The sequence below is a fragment of the Festucalex cinctus genome, chromosome 2 (genome assembly GCF_051991245.1).
Source record: "Festucalex cinctus isolate MCC-2025b chromosome 2, RoL_Fcin_1.0, whole genome shotgun sequence".
NCBI lineage: Eukaryota > Metazoa > Chordata > Actinopteri > Syngnathiformes > Syngnathidae > Festucalex > Festucalex cinctus.
In genome coordinates this window covers 26,109,047-26,124,321 of record NC_135412.1, presented here as the reverse complement: position 1 = coordinate 26,124,321, position 15,275 = coordinate 26,109,047, and the positions used below count along the sequence as shown (strand labels likewise).

The window sequence follows — 15,275 nt, the reverse complement described above, 5'->3', positions numbered from 1 at the left end:
GCTTAAACTAAAAAAGAAAAAATGTCTAGATATCACATCTAAATATTTGACTTGACAGAAACTAAATTGTGTGACTTGGTATGACCTGATTATTTCATGATGATGTAAACAATAATTCTTCACCTGAACCAACCTTCATTTTTTGCCTTGATCCAAAATGTTTTCATAACATTTGAGTTACTGAATCAAACTCATTTATTTACTATGACACCAGTTCATTCATTTATGTATAACCAAATAAAATTGTGCACATTTGATAAAGTACCACTGATTGTCAGTGAGCAGCAGCAGCAGCAGCAGCAGGTACTCGGGGACCATTTGGTGATCTTAGCCCCCAATTCCAACCTGTAAAGTTGAGTGTCAAGCAGGGAGACAAATGGGTTCGATTTTTATAGTCTTTCAGTATGACCTGAGCGGTGATTGAACCCACAACCTCCCAGTCACAGAGCAGACACGCTACCAGTCCACTGAGCTGGTTTAGTCTACTGACTAAAAAAATTATTTGTATTGCACGTCTTATAAACTCTCAACATATTTGGCCAACAGAGTATACTGAAAATATATTTATTCATCTTAAAACATGATCCAACATATGAATGAGAGATGAGGTGATGATGGAGAGAGGAGGAGATAGAAGATGATGGAGAAGGCAGAATATCCCATTTATAATATCCCATGGGCAGTCTTTCGAAAGATGTCAAACAACAACATAAAACCGATTGTCGAACAAGCAAACGAGCGTGGAAAAACAGACATGGTAACAGGCCTACACAAGCTGAGCTGTAATTAGACAATATCAAATGAAAGAGTGCTTTTCCAAAGCAGTGTTGACCCTCAAACTGCCAAATTCCAAACACTCACAAAAAGCCCAACAATATATTACAACCTTAAATGGCTACATATACAGTACAATGCCTTTTTTTTTTTTTTTTTTTTTAATTTAAAGTACGCTCACTCACACACACATACACACACAAACATGGTCTCCGGGGTGGGGAGGCAAACCCACGCCGCCTTCATTTAAGGAAAACGACGGTAACCGCTCCGCCACCCACAACCTGTATACAGTAGTTGTTTTCAATGCGCATGCGCAAGTCATTTGACTCAAACTATATTACCTGGAGGGCATGAAACAAAAAAAAATGAATTGGAAAGAAATCAACAACTTTAAAAAATATTGGGTCCTTTGGAGATATTTTTAGTTCTCTCAAAATCAAAATGGATGGATGTCAATGAAGTACTGATTGCAACAATTTTGACAGTGTACCCCACCTCTCGCCCCAAAGTCAGCTGGGATTGGCTCCAGCACGCCCACAACAACCCGAATGAGGATAAGCGATGAATAACATGCAAAAGGATAATAGATAATAATATAAAGAAGAATGATAATAATTTAGTTTTAAAATGTGCTGTTTCATTGACGTTTCCAGCTCATGAATCTCATCAAGCCATTTTGTTCAGAAATGTCCACAGAAGGCACACGACAGTACTGTCGTCAGTTTACATGTGTTGCGGATGGTTCTGAAGGCAAGTGATGAACTTTTTCACCTCTTTGCCTTCAAAGCAGATATGGTATATGGACTCAAAGAGCGGAAACCTAAAAGAGGAAGAGAATCATTTGTTCAATAACTATTGACGAACTATGTCGTGTCTGCCAGTTGACTTACTTTCCCAGCATGCCCTTCTTCTGTAAGATCTTGTATATCTCAGCTGAGGCTTGTGGACCCTGCAGTTTTTGTCCATTCAGCATTTCAGCCTCCAGCTCTGCAATGGACTAAAATGAAGAAATACACATTTTCAATATGATGGGTCATGAATATTGTGTTTTCTTTCCTTGTTTTGGTCATTTTTTTGGTTTCTATTTCTGCTTTTGTAATGTTGTGTTTCTATACATTTGTTTAGGTATGATTTCTTTTCATGTAGTTTTAGCATTAAATGTGTAAATTATTGCATCCATTCATCATTTACTGTAAGTGTGTGACCTCTAAAAAAAAAAAAATGTGATGCATTTTTTGCCAGCAAGATGAACTTGGAGTGTTGCCAACAGTCACCTTGGAGGTTTTGACAAAAGCCTCTGCAACTTTGCGGTTTCGTCCGCCGTAGCAGGTGGTGATGAGGTCGGCCACCCCGCAGCTCTCCAGGAAGGTGTTGGAAGTCACTTGGCCGCGGCAGAAAAACTTGGCAAAAGCCACCATCTCCATCAAGCCCAGCCGGATCACCGCAGCTTTGGTGTTGTCCCCGAATCCCAGGCCGTCGCAAAATCCCGCCCCGACTGCCACGATGTTCTGTTGGCGGCCAGGCGTCATCGTTAGCTCCCGTTCGGAACCCATTTGAGCATACGGTATGCACGCGTTTACCTTCAGGGCTCCGCACAGCTCCACCGTGTCACTCTCCTGCACCACCGTGATGCGAAAGTTGGGAGTCTGAAGCAGCTCTTTGAACACGAGTCCGTTTGCCTCGTTTGTTGAACCTAAAGTTTTGGGAATACGTTTACGCACAAACAGCAACAGTCCCATGCAACTGAATAATGACATGGAAAGAGTGACCCACCAATGGTGGTTTCACAGAACTTGTCATCTGCCACCTCGCTGGCGATGTTGGCCCCCATCAAGACGCTGACCTCAATTTCCAGCTCCTTTCTGATGATGTCCGAGATCAACTGCAATCCGTCCGGACCCTCGTCGATGCCCTAAAGGCAGTTTATTACCACCACAATCAGGCATTTTTATTTTGCCGTCAGGATCGACCAAAGGGGTGGCACGCACCTTAATGAGTGAAATGCCGACGGCCCCGTCCGCAATGTGAGACTTGAGCTTGTCGCAAAGTGAGCGGATGAATTGGTGGGGGGTGACGAAAATCAGCAACTTTGCTCCTTTCACGGCCTCCACCACATCTGGAACAGCCACCTGTACACAACATGGGTGACAATGTGAGGTCCTGCTATACTGCGATGATACTGATACATGAGATAACAAAACAAAACAGTTCTGTTCTAACAGCGCTTTACATTGTGTGTCAACTTGACATTTATCTGCAGGAAACTATTCAACAGAATAAAACCTGAAAATAAAGGACATTCTTCTAATACAATTTCTGCAACCAAACGCAGCAGAAAATATCTGTACTTGCCTATGACGACACATTGGTTAAACTCCTTTTCTCTTCTTTGGGTTCTCTTCCAAGTTTGTGTTCAATTTTAAAACCTCTTGTTCATAAATACATGTAAAACAATTTCATCAAGTACATTCATCCTCACACTAAACTGACAAGCTAAACTGTAACTGCTCAAACTAATCCTTTTGAAATCTAATGAATCTGGATAATTACCACATTCTTTGGCAGCTTGTGACCAGGCAAATATTTGACATTTTCATGCTCCGTGTTGATGATCTGAGTAAGTTTCTTCCCATCAATCACTTCTTCATAAACCCACATGTTCACCACAGGGTCGAACCGGTTTGATGATCTCACATTCCGCCCGACGATTTTGGCAATCGAAGAGCCCCTTTAAAAACAAAGCAAAACCATAAAAGTGGGTTTGTGGGAACCCTAATGACAGTGTCATTTAAAAAAAAATATGGCATTAACATATACAGTACATGCCTTTGATGCTCCAACATATGTTTTAAAAAACGTGAGCGTTGTTTTCCACTCTAAATAAATACCATCAACACATTAGGCTAGTGTTTAAAATAAATGCAGTGATTCTCCAAGTGTGGTACGCGGGTGGGGCGGGGAACCACCTATTTTATTTATTTATTTATGACCGAGGACCGTTGTAAACACGGGTTAGTTGTAACACTTGTAATTGCTCCAATCAGGAACTAGTTAGGAATCTCATTCACCTTGCACAGCCAAAGTTTAATTATCCTGATAGTGACAGTCCACAGGTGAAAAATTAGTGTAGCTCATTACTCGTGAATTAGTGCTGAACGCTGATGCTCGTAGTGACAAACTCGCCAGTATCTCAAATTTACGATTTGACTTTAAGGCATCAGTACAAATTTGATTTTTACTTGATAAAGTATGCCCACTAATCGGTTTGCATAGGGGTTTTTCTTACTTTCTCTGATTACACAGAAAACCAACTTTACAAGAAAGGAAAACACAAAACAAAACGGATGTCACTTCATGTACATTTTGCACAAAACGTTAAATGAAACATTGTGAAAAAAAAGGATTACATGTACCAGTTTCCCGATCCCAAAATGCAGACTTTCTTCCCGGGCATTTCGATCCTGGTCGTAGACTTGTCCAACCCTGTACTGTACCTTCATCTTCCGCGTTTATTAACTTCCTTATACGCCCCATGATTGCACACTTCCACAAAAAACCAAAACAAAACAAAACACTTTTATTTATTTATTTATTTATTTATTTATTTATTTGTTTGTTTGTTTATTTTCCCGAAGCAGTAAATTTTAAGTTTTTAAAACGTGACTCAATTGTAAATGTAACTTGCAACTTGCAATTAGTAATACACTATCACTACCATTTTCTATACCACTGACAATTATTATTTTTACATGCATATATATTTAAAGAATATTAAACATGATGAATTATGTTATATAGCATCATATAATGCTAATGCAAATCTAATCATTTTTTATTACATTACTGCATTTTCTTCTGACGTCACATCGGAAGCGTTAATTTGCTGTGGAAACGTCCCATTACATAGTTTTTATTAATTAAATATTTGTGAATTTATTTATTTATTTATTTTATTTTTTTATTTTATTTTATTTATTTTTTTATTTACAAACTAAACAAAGTTTATTCTCACCAACGTTAGTATTCGGTGATTTTGTTTTCAGCCTCTTACGTCATAGCCGAGTTGGTTAGAAGAAACAGCAAACTATTTTATTCCGCGAGGATATAGAATTATTATCTATATCCTCTATATTATCTATAGATAATAATTCTCTTTTGTGGCTTAAAATGTCACATTTCACTTTAAAATACAGTTTGGGGAAAAATTTTAATTGTTTTAAAAAAAAGAAAAAAATGTTTTGAACCCCACGATCACGAGTCACGTGACGTGTTGTTTCCGGTTGAGCTACCAAGAAGGCTGTCAAGCTAGTTAGCTGGACATGTTTTATCAGGTTTTATTCAACATAGCAAACGGACACATGGGTTGTTGGAGGTTGCGTGGTCAATGCGAAATTGATTTTGAACGTCATAATTAATTTTAAAGGACACTCGTCACGTTGTCTTGTTTTGACGAGTTATCTTAAGGCCAGCAGACTGCGGCTAAGCTAAAGGCAGTGGTTTTGCCAGTGACTATGCAAGGGGAAACCACAGCAATACGAATTACGGAAAACGAAGGTAAACTGGATGTATTTCCCAACAACAGGACTTCAAGCTCTGCTAGAGCGAGTGCCAAGAGCTGGCAGTATAGGTGATTATTCATTTATTTATTTGTTTGTTTGTTTGTTTGTCTTGATGACGCTATAAAGCTAGCTATTGGATCAAATCGTATTCGAGAGCACATACAGGTGTGATGGAAAGAACGACAACTCGCGACTTATTTGTTTCGGGCGTTGTATTTGGTCGCAGTTGCGTTTCTGGTCAGACAAGTTTACGAGGCTGTGGAAAAATCACCTTTGTTTGCTTCTCATGCTGTGTGCGCCGTCTCACTGCGTTCTGTCTTCTGTTTGTCTCCTTTCGCATGATCACATTGGACGCCAGTGACCACATGGAGAATATCGATGGCTACTTGATGAAGTACACCAACTTGGTGACAGGTTGGCAGTACAGGTGATTTGCCCTGCACAAGCTTCCTTTCCAACGTGATGCCTTTTCACTGCCGTTGATAGATTGGACAGCTTATTTTTCTTGTTTTCCAGGTTCTTTGTCCTAAACAACGAGGCAGGTGTGCTGGAGTACTTTGTCAATGAGCAGTCCCGGCCCCAGAAGCCCCGCGGCATGCTCCCGCTGGCAGGGGCGGTCATCTCCCCTAGTGATGAGGACTCGCACACATTCACTGTCAATGCCATCAGTGGCGAGCAGTACAAGCTCAGGGGTGTGTTTCCTGGTTATTGCTTTGCTCTTATTCACATTTTTTTCTGAGCCCTGGTACACATGTAATGCTAATTTTGTCTCTTCCTGGCCAGAGACATATTATCTTTTGTTTAAGATAAGATTATGTCGGTCTGAGATGTGTTAAAAGTGAATTTGTCCTGAAATTAGGGTCCAAATAACCTGACAATAGCCTCTACAATAATTTTGTCGGGAAAAGGCTGGAAATGCTGTACAATAATTTGAGCTGATTGGACGATGTGACATTCTACACGTTTGTTTTAACCAGTCATGGCAACGGGTGAAAATTTCATCTTCGTTCTTGTCGAAGGGGGGAAAAGCACGAACATCTTACCAGCTAAAAATGCACAAAGCGCCTCTCGCTGTTCAACATTCAACAGTGAATAATTCTGCGAGAACAGAATTCATTGTAGCGTCCATTCATCCCTTCATCCATGTTGGGTTTGTTTGTTAGCCCCTTCGTCGGCGCTGGCTTCCTGGTTTCGTCACAGTTGCATATCCCGCCTCCAAACACAATGTCGCTCTGTGATTGGTGGTTTGGGAACGGCGGTTATTTGCGGGAGTGGTACAAGATGTATTCTCCGGAGTTTGTCAACTCACAAATACCGCGAGAATTCATCTTGCAAGAGCAAGGTTAGGGTCCAAAAGTTAGGGCCAACAATCTTAACTATTAAATGTGTTCCTCTTTTGTTTTTGTTTTTTAAATCTCCATGTGTGGGGTCTGTAGCATGAAAACAGGGATACTTGACTCATTGAGCCATTTTTAGCAGTAAAAAGTTAATATTTTGTCTAGAATTAATGTGGTAACTATTATAATTTCCATCCATCCGCTTGCTCCTCACAAGGGTCGCGTGGGTGCTGGAGCCTATCCCAGCCAGCTACGGGCAGTAGGCTGGGTACACCCTGAACTGGTTGCCAGCCAATTGCAGGGCACACAGAGACGAACAACCATCCACACTCACGAACACACCTAAGGACAATTCAGAGCGCCCAATTAACCTGCCCTGTATGTCTTTGGAATGTGGGAGGAGACCAGAGGACCCAGATAAAACCCATGCAGGCACTGGGAGAACATGCAAACTCCACCCAGGAAGGCTGAAGCCCAGACTCCATCTTGCGTCCTCAGCACTGGGAGGTGGACGTGCTAACCACTCATCCACCCTGCCGCGAACTTTATTATTTTTCATGTACAATTAATACCTTTAAAAAGTATTTTTTTCTTCTACTTCCTGTCTGTCGACTGATGATGACATCACCTGTGCTGAGGAAGTAGCTAATGACCAATCATGTCTCATTTTACTGACCACACCCAGAAAACAGGTGAGCCATGATTGGCTGTTACCTACTTCCTCAACATAGGTGAGGTCATCATCAGTCGACAGACAGCAAGTAGAAAAACTACTTTTTAAAGGTATTAATTGTACATGAAAAAAAATAAAGTTATCTAATTAATTCTGGACAAAATATGAACTTTTCACTGCTGAAAATTGTTCAATGAGTCAAGTATCCCTTCAAATCCAAATTTGTGTACCACCAGGCCATCGTTTTCTCGTCTCCATTCGTCATATTCATGCAGTATTGATGTGCATGTTTTCTATTCTCTGCTGCATGATGGTGCAAAAATCCACATGGATTTGGACAGTGTGAGAGCTGCCATGTATTAATTATTTTTAATGTATGTGTCATTTTTAGCCACCGACGCCAAAGAGAGGCAGCACTGGGTGAGCAGACTGCAAATCTGCACGCAGCATCACACGGAGGCCATGGGGAAGGTAAGTGTTGCTTTGAAACATGCGGATGAGAAACATTTCATTTAATTTCATTTGAATTGAACGTTGTGCGACTTTACTCAGAATAATCCTCCACCCAAGTCGCGCAGCTACTCCATGGTGTCGCAAGGCAGCAGCAACTCGCCCATGTCTCTGCGCCGACCGAGCCAGAACCCGTCCTCGTTATTCAACTGGCAATTACACAAGGGCTCGTCGCTCTATTCCAGCAAGCGCTCACTGCTGCCAGACCATCTCATGGAAGCCAGAGAAGTAAATAATGAAGCGCTGATGGACAGAGATGTGTATTCATTGTTCCGTTGATTTCCACCATTAAGTTGTCCTACAAAAGAAACTTGATGACGATTTTTGTCTGCTACCCCGTGCAGATGATGAGCCAGGCTCAAGGCCAGCACCGAGACCTAATCCAGGGCATCGAGGGCCTGCCTGCAGCTCCTGGACTTTCCTCTTTGGACCAGGACCTGCTCATGCTCAAGGCTACGTCCATGGCCACTATGACCTGCCTCAACGAATGCTTACATATCCTCAACCTGCAGCAGGTGGCCAGGCAGACAGGTTCCATGGAAGGTGGGCAGATGCTTTCCTTTCTTGTACATATATTCAAATGCTGATGAAAGGGAAACCCAATTTGTGCTAATTAGTAGGCCAACAATTCAAATCATAGATGTGCAACAGGCCTCCATCCAATCTAGACAAACGGTGGAATCATTTTGCATTATTGATAGGAAGCTGTACCTGCGATTGCCACCTGTGTCAACAGTAATTGGACCTCAGGTAGTTAGAATATCCACGCAGCAGTGGTGACACAGTGTTTTCATTCGTATTTCAATGCACAGTATGTCGCACACGTACAGCAAATATGTTAGTCATGTTTGACTTCAACAGGCACTCGCCGTTCCAAATCTTACGAAACGGGAAAACAAGCAGTTAACGTGCCACATTTCTGAAGCAGATCTTATTACTTGATGCATATTTCATCAGGCTGCCTCAATGGCGACAGCCAATCAGATGAAGTTGCCCGGCAACGCGCAAGGTGAGTTTGAATGGGATGGGTATAAAAAGATGCCACACCGACAGTCCTGAGCCAATCAGAGGATGAGGATGCTTCCTGTTGGCGCGGCAACTTCCATCGTCTGACTGAAGGCTCCAGTTGCACTCTGCTGAACTTGAACCAGGATCGGCACAAGTCAGGCGCTTGTGCCACAAGTGGCAGGCAGGCAGGCTACGTGTGTTTGTGCACCGAGCTGTGAGTGTCAGGGGGGGTTTGCTCGGGAGGGAGGTTGGGGGGGACGATCATCTCCTGAGTACCTCCTAACCTGCTGCTCTGCACCCCCCGCCCATGGCAGGATCCACCATGGAGTGGCCGGATCCCAAGCTGCCCGACATCCTGAAGAATGGCAGCCATTCCTCGGACAGCGTCCCAACGGGAGAGGGCCTGCTCGAAGACGGACGTCTGCAGACCGCCACATCCGAGTCCTGCAGCTCCTCTGCGGTAAGACGACAAAGAGCTCGTTCCAAAAGAAGGTTCGCTTAGGGTTGTTGGATTCATTCTTGTCTTGCTGGTTCAGCAGGAGCAGGAAGACATCGATCCTGAGGACGAGGTGATGGACTCGTTCACGGACGAAGAGGAGGACCTGTGTGCTGTGGAGGAGGAGCGTAGCGTCATCCTACATCTGCTCTCGCAGCTCAAGCTGGGCATGGACCTCACGCGGGTACGTCCACTGACTCACTTGCATATGCTGACACATGGATTTGTCACCAGCGTCGTATCTTGCCTGCTGTGTGCTGAGGAGTTCGCCTGATTATTTCCACTGCTCTCCTCCGGTTAGGGCTTTGTTTCGATGTGTTCTTTTTTTTTTTTTTTGCTTTCTTCTGGGCCAGTTTTTTTTTGTTTTTTTTTAACATATCAACCAGGATTCATTGTGATATTTTTAGAGGAAATTTGGGTATGTGTGAATTAGTGTTAATTTTGTCAACAAAAATAATTTCCTTAACACACATTTTTCACTGGAATAAAGCTAGACTTAGACTAGACTAAAACCCTTATGAATAAACAATAACTGGGACGAAATCAGTCTGCATTTTCGTCAACTAATAAAGATGAGACGAAAATGTCATTCACTTCATAAAAACTGGACTAAAATCTATGGACATTTTAGTTCATGAACAAAAACGAGATAAAAATGTTAGAATTTTGTCAAATCTTGTCTGCTAATTTGTCACGTCTGTGACACACAGCACAAACGCATGGTTTGGTTTATTGTTTTTGAACATGTAAACACATTACAAGTGTATAATACAAGTTGAAGTAAGAATACAAAGTTAAAGGAAGAAAAAAAACAAATTGTCATGGGACAGACAGGAGGTGGATTCATGGTGAAAGGTTAAAAAAAAAAAAAGTAAATTATAGTTATAATTTAACATGAATCCAACGGCTATAACGTTATGTTAATCTGACAGCTAACTACTGCTGGCTAACTTACTAGCTCGACGCATGGAGCCGTAGTAGCCACTGTAAGTGTGTGTCAAGTTGTTTTCCATCAAAAAGATGAGAAAATGTTATGTGAAATAGTTTTAGATCCGAAAAGGTTCAATATAATCTGCTGACAAAAAATATACAGGTGCAAAATGGTTGCTCTGACTAAAATGTTTACACTTTCTGTTGACTAAAACTGAACGAATAAAACGATGCTTTATTGGTCTAAAATAAAGACTTAAATGCTCGATTTACAGTCGACTAAAAATGGACTAAATAAAAAAGGGATGAGGTTGACTAACTGTGATTCAAAACTAACAAGCGTGACTGAAATTGGACTAAAACTGAGACTCCATTTCAGAATGGCAGACAAAATGAACACTAGCGTGAATGAGCTGTTGTTGATGTGTGTGGAATGTACGTCATGCTTGTAAGCAAAATAACAATATTTAGCATAATGCGTGAATGTCCTCCAGGTTGTCTTGCCCACCTTCATCTTGGAGAAGCGCTCTCTATTGGAGATGTACGCCGACTTCATGTCGCACCCGGAACTCTTTGTGGCCATCACGGACGGCGGCAGCCCCGAGGAGCGCATGGTCGCCTTTGTAGAATACTACCTCACCTCCTTCCACGAGGGCCGCAAGGGCGCCATCGCCAAAAAGCCCTACAACCCCATCATTGGCGAGACCTTCCACTGCTCCTGGAAAGTCCCCAAGACGGCAGAGGCCACCGAGTCTGCCGAGTCCCCCCGAGGAAGCCCCAGCCCCGACGCCTCCCACCAGTCCTACCAAGTGCGCTTTGTGGCCGAGCAGGTGTCCCATCACCCGCCCGTGTCTGGCTTCTATGCCGAATGTCAGGAGAGGCGCATGTGTGTCAATACGCATGTGTGGACCAAGAGCAAGTTCATGGGCATGTCCATTGGAGTCTCCATGATTGGGGAAGGTTAGTTAGTACAAGGCTTTTTTTTTTTTTTTGCTTGGAAATTCATCAAAATTCAATTGCAATTTCCATTATTACACTCCACAATTACAAAATCGGCATCATTGTAAACAAAAATAAAAGATTCATACTGATTTTGAGATGTATATATTTGCGCTTTTTTTTTTCAAATTTTAGAAAGACTCATATAACCCTGTTTGGTCCAAAAGAAACTTGCATAATTAGTGTTTCAAAGAAATGTATTTGTCTTAATATTTTTTATGTTTAAACATTTTCTTGTTTTGTACCACAAAACAAATGATTGCCCTAATTGTAATTTCAATTATTAGCAAATTAATTGTGATTAACTCATTTGCTCCCAAAAACGTAAAAATACATTCTATTTTAAATACTACCATGCTCCCAAAGACGTATTTATACGTTTTTGTTTGTTTTTTAATGCTAGAGCATACAGACTGCTTTAATGCAGCCTCTGAACTGAAGAGAATGGTAATGGCAATAGTAGTTATTACGAAACGGCCTGCAGGTGGCAGCAGAGTATAAGAGATCAACCAGGGCCATGTGTACAAAGCTGTTTTTCCTACAGTTGTGAATAATGATGAAACTTAGCTATAGTCTAATATTTCCTCCAAAACGGAAACAGATAGAAATATACTTTACTTTTTTTTTTTTTTTTTTTTTTTTCCCCCTGATGAAAGAAGAGACTCGAATCTTTCTTTTGGTCGGTTCCATGTTTTGATAGCAATAGACCGCAGTATTCTGTTGGTCTTGCAAAACCAGTCCAAATCCAGTCAAACAGCTGGGATTGCTTCTGTGAAAATGGCAGCGAGTGAATGAGTTAATATTTTCTTCATAATCAAGCAAGCCCTAGTTTGTATAGACATGTTTGATGTTGACGTCTGAATGATTTTTTTTGTATCAGGTTGCCTGACTTTGCTGGAGCATGATGAAGAATACACCTTCACGTTGCCATGCGCATACGCACGCTCCATCCTGACTGTTCCTTGGGTGGAACTGGGCGGCAAAGTCAACATCACTTGCGCCAAGACCGGCTACGCTGCCGTCATCACTTTCCAGACAAAACCGTTTTATGGTGGCAAATTGCACAAGTAAGGACTTTGCTTCACCTTTTGAGTCTGCAAGCAGAAGATGAGAGTGAAATAACTGATTTTGTTTTGCCAAATGTAGAGTGACAGCAGAGGTGAAACACAACCCAACCAATGCGGTGGTGTGCCGCATTCAGGGCGAATGGAACGGCATCCTGGAATTCACGTATACCAACGGCGACACCAGGGTGGTCGACGTCACCAAACTGCCCGTAACAAGAAAGTGCGTCCGGCCCATCGAGAAGCAAGGGCCGAGCGAATCCAGGTCTGGACATGGACAGGAGACTCGAATCAAGTCAATATGATAGCGCTTGTATAAAATCACTCGTATGTTCCTTTTGTAGGACCAGCATGTTCATGCGTGGTTTGATAATTGGTCACATGCTTAAAAACAAACAAACAATTAACCATCATTATTTACACATGCCGCAAATGTCAAATCATCCTTTCCCATTGTACGTAAGGATTATGACACTTGTCACGCTATGTTGGAAGTTTTATTTGTTTCATTTTGAAATGGGTCAATTTGAGCCGTCACATAGGAGCTGTTTTTTTGTTGTTGTTGTTTTTCCGCCTTCCCCCGCTGGCAGTAGAGAGAACTAATGAGTCCATCTTATTTGCTTATTATCTGGTTTGCAAGAGGTGCTGCATAAGCAGAGAGCACCAGTCTTCCCTCTGCCACATTCACATTGTCCAACTCTTGCATTCCCTGGCCAGCTGAAGAGACGCTTCTTCCTGCATAATATCTTGACTCTTCCCTGGTACTTTCAGAGTCAACACAATTTGATTATACAGCACCACTTCAGAACCAAAGTCATTTTAAGGCACTTTATACCACGTTGAACCGGTTAAAAATAATCATTTAAAAAAACAAAACTGAACCCCACATACGGCTGCTCCATTATGAAGAAATCGCGATTATTTTGGTAATATTTGACTATATACAGGACTGTCTCAGAAAATTAGAATATTGTTCTAAAGTCCAATATTTTCTGTAATGCAATTAAAAAAGCAAAAATGTCACATCTTCTGGATTAATTACAAATCAACTGAAATATTGCAAGCCTTTTGTTATTTTAATATTGCTGATTATGTTTTATAGCTTAAGAAAACGTAAAAAAAAAAAAAGAAAAAAAAAGCGATATTAAAACAGTAAAAGGCTTGCAAAATTTAAGTTGATTTGTAATGAATCCAGAATGTATGGCATTTTTGCTCATTTAATTGCATCACAGAAAATAATGGACTATCACAATATTCTAATTTTCTGAGACAGTCCTGTATAATATACAATATAATAATTTAATCACAATTAGGATTATCATTTATTTTTTTGGGTTCAAAAAAAGAAAATGTTTAAACGAAAAAAATATTAAGAAATATATTTTTTAAAAGCTATAATGCAAGTTCCTTTTGGTTGAAACAAAAAATTATGAAATTGGTTACTTTAATTTTTTTCTAATCTATAAATGAACTCAAACTGAGTATTCTTTTTTTTTTTTTTTTAAACGATGATGCTAACTTTGTAATTGTGGAGTGGAATAATTGAAATTGTATTTGACTTTAAATGAATTGCGCAGCCCACACGAACACGCGCTTGACAATGGAGGCAAAGAAAAATGCCTTGTAAAGGAAGAAAGTGCTCATCTGGTTGGATTGATGTTGATGTTGCATTATGGGATTGTGTTGACTCCATTGTTGCACGTGTTTCAGGCGTTTGTGGCAGCATGTTACGGAGGCTTTGCGGCAGAAAGACATGGACAAAGCCACGGAGCACAAGCGCGTCCTGGAAGAGCGACAGCGCTCGGAAGAGCGACACCGGGCTGAGACGGAAACTGATTGGAGGACCACATACTTTGACAGGGAGGTAAGACATATCATTTGATCTCCTGCAGGCGACAAATGCATCATCGTGTGTTCAAGCTGGCTTCCTCTCCACCAGGGTGATGGCTGGATTTATCACAAACTACTTTCCAAAAGCGCTGCCGTCAAATCCTAGTTTGATCTCCGCCTGTGGAATGAGAGCAAGACGAGCTGCACTCAGCAACAGGTGGACACGTAATATTCACCAAGCTTTTCTTCTGCTCCAATTGCCACCAAGTGCAACATGACTGGATGAGCACTCACACAAACAGTCTCATGCTATCCAATACCAGAGCTGTCTTTACGGCGGCACTCAGTTGAATTGACGCCGTCTAATAGCCGCTCATGAATATGTTGATTATTGTGGTTGGAAGGGTACTGCAACATCATAAGAAGGATATTTGGGTTACCTCAGGTTGTCACAAGGAGAGAGTGCAGCTCTTGTCTTGGCTATTATTATTCTTATTGTACTCTGTCAATCGCACCTTTTGTTGTACAGATATTGGCTAGCCTTAAATAGTCAGATGGACGAGCCGTGACACTGTAGCCAGATTATCACAAATTATTTGGAATATGCTTTGACGGAATGCATTGTTTTATCTCCTTTGTTGTGTTGCGGTGGATGAAAGAAGTGACTTGATGTCAATGCATGCTGCGTGCGCCTCTTGCATCTGCATTGCAGACTTTATACAAGATATTATTCAAGCTTTTTAACCAATTGTGCTTGTTTTGTAAAGGAATAAATGCAATTTTATTTAAGCTCTCTGGTGCAGTTATCTTATTATCCCCCAAATGCCAATAACAGAGATGTCAGCAGATCGATGGAAGGCAGCGAACACATTCACCAAATAGAAAAAGAGTACCACAGTACGGTAAATACAGAAGTGGACTTGATTGCCTTCAAGTCTGTATTCTGTTACTTTTCCACAAGAGGGCGCTGTCGTCAGCGTTATAACAGTCGAGCAATATGAAGTCTTGTTTTTGAACGCAAGGGAGTGAGGGAACATTTTGCTTGTTTTATACTTTCACTATTTGGATATTCAACAGGTGCATTTTTCTGCG

General features: G+C 41.4%; 2 protein-coding genes across 5 annotated transcripts; one reads left to right on the top strand and one right to left on the bottom strand.

The window, feature by feature from the left end:
- Positions 1–548: 548 nt before the first annotated feature.
- LOC144014305 (glycerol-3-phosphate dehydrogenase [NAD(+)], cytoplasmic-like) lies at positions 549–5,766 on the bottom strand. 3 transcript variants are annotated; one of them, XM_077514038.1, is made up of 8 exons: positions 5,608–5,766; positions 3,328–3,505; positions 2,766–2,906; positions 2,551–2,689; positions 2,358–2,470; positions 2,052–2,285; positions 1,668–1,774; positions 549–1,597 (listed from the first exon to the last, which is right to left on the bottom strand). In XM_077514038.1, the coding sequence occupies exons 1-8, from the start codon at positions 5,622–5,624 to the stop codon at positions 1,501–1,503; spliced, it is 1,026 nt and encodes a 341-aa protein (XP_077370164.1). In that variant the 5' UTR covers positions 5,625–5,766; the 3' UTR covers positions 549–1,500. The 3 variants fall into 3 exon arrangements, with proteins under 3 accessions (XP_077370164.1, XP_077370162.1, XP_077370163.1); XM_077514036.1 differs by lacking the exon at positions 5,608–5,766 and adding an exon at positions 4,191–4,288; XM_077514037.1 differs by lacking the exon at positions 5,608–5,766 and adding an exon at positions 3,604–4,130.
- On the top strand, positions 5,045–14,972 carry osbpl11 (oxysterol binding protein-like 11). 2 transcript variants are annotated; one of them, XM_077514035.1, is made up of 13 exons: positions 5,045–5,404; positions 5,695–5,763; positions 5,853–6,028; positions 7,738–7,817; positions 7,899–8,084; positions 8,201–8,399; positions 9,179–9,324; positions 9,404–9,544; positions 10,785–11,250; positions 12,170–12,356; positions 12,436–12,618; positions 14,064–14,217; positions 14,293–14,972. In XM_077514035.1, exons 1-13 carry the CDS (start codon positions 5,289–5,291, stop codon positions 14,347–14,349), a joined length of 2,160 nt encoding a protein of 719 aa, XP_077370161.1. In that variant the 5' UTR covers positions 5,045–5,288; the 3' UTR covers positions 14,350–14,972. The 2 variants fall into 2 exon arrangements, with proteins under 2 accessions (XP_077370161.1, XP_077370160.1); XM_077514034.1 differs by having other exon boundaries at positions 9,401–9,544.
- Positions 14,973–15,275: the final 303 nt, after the last annotated feature.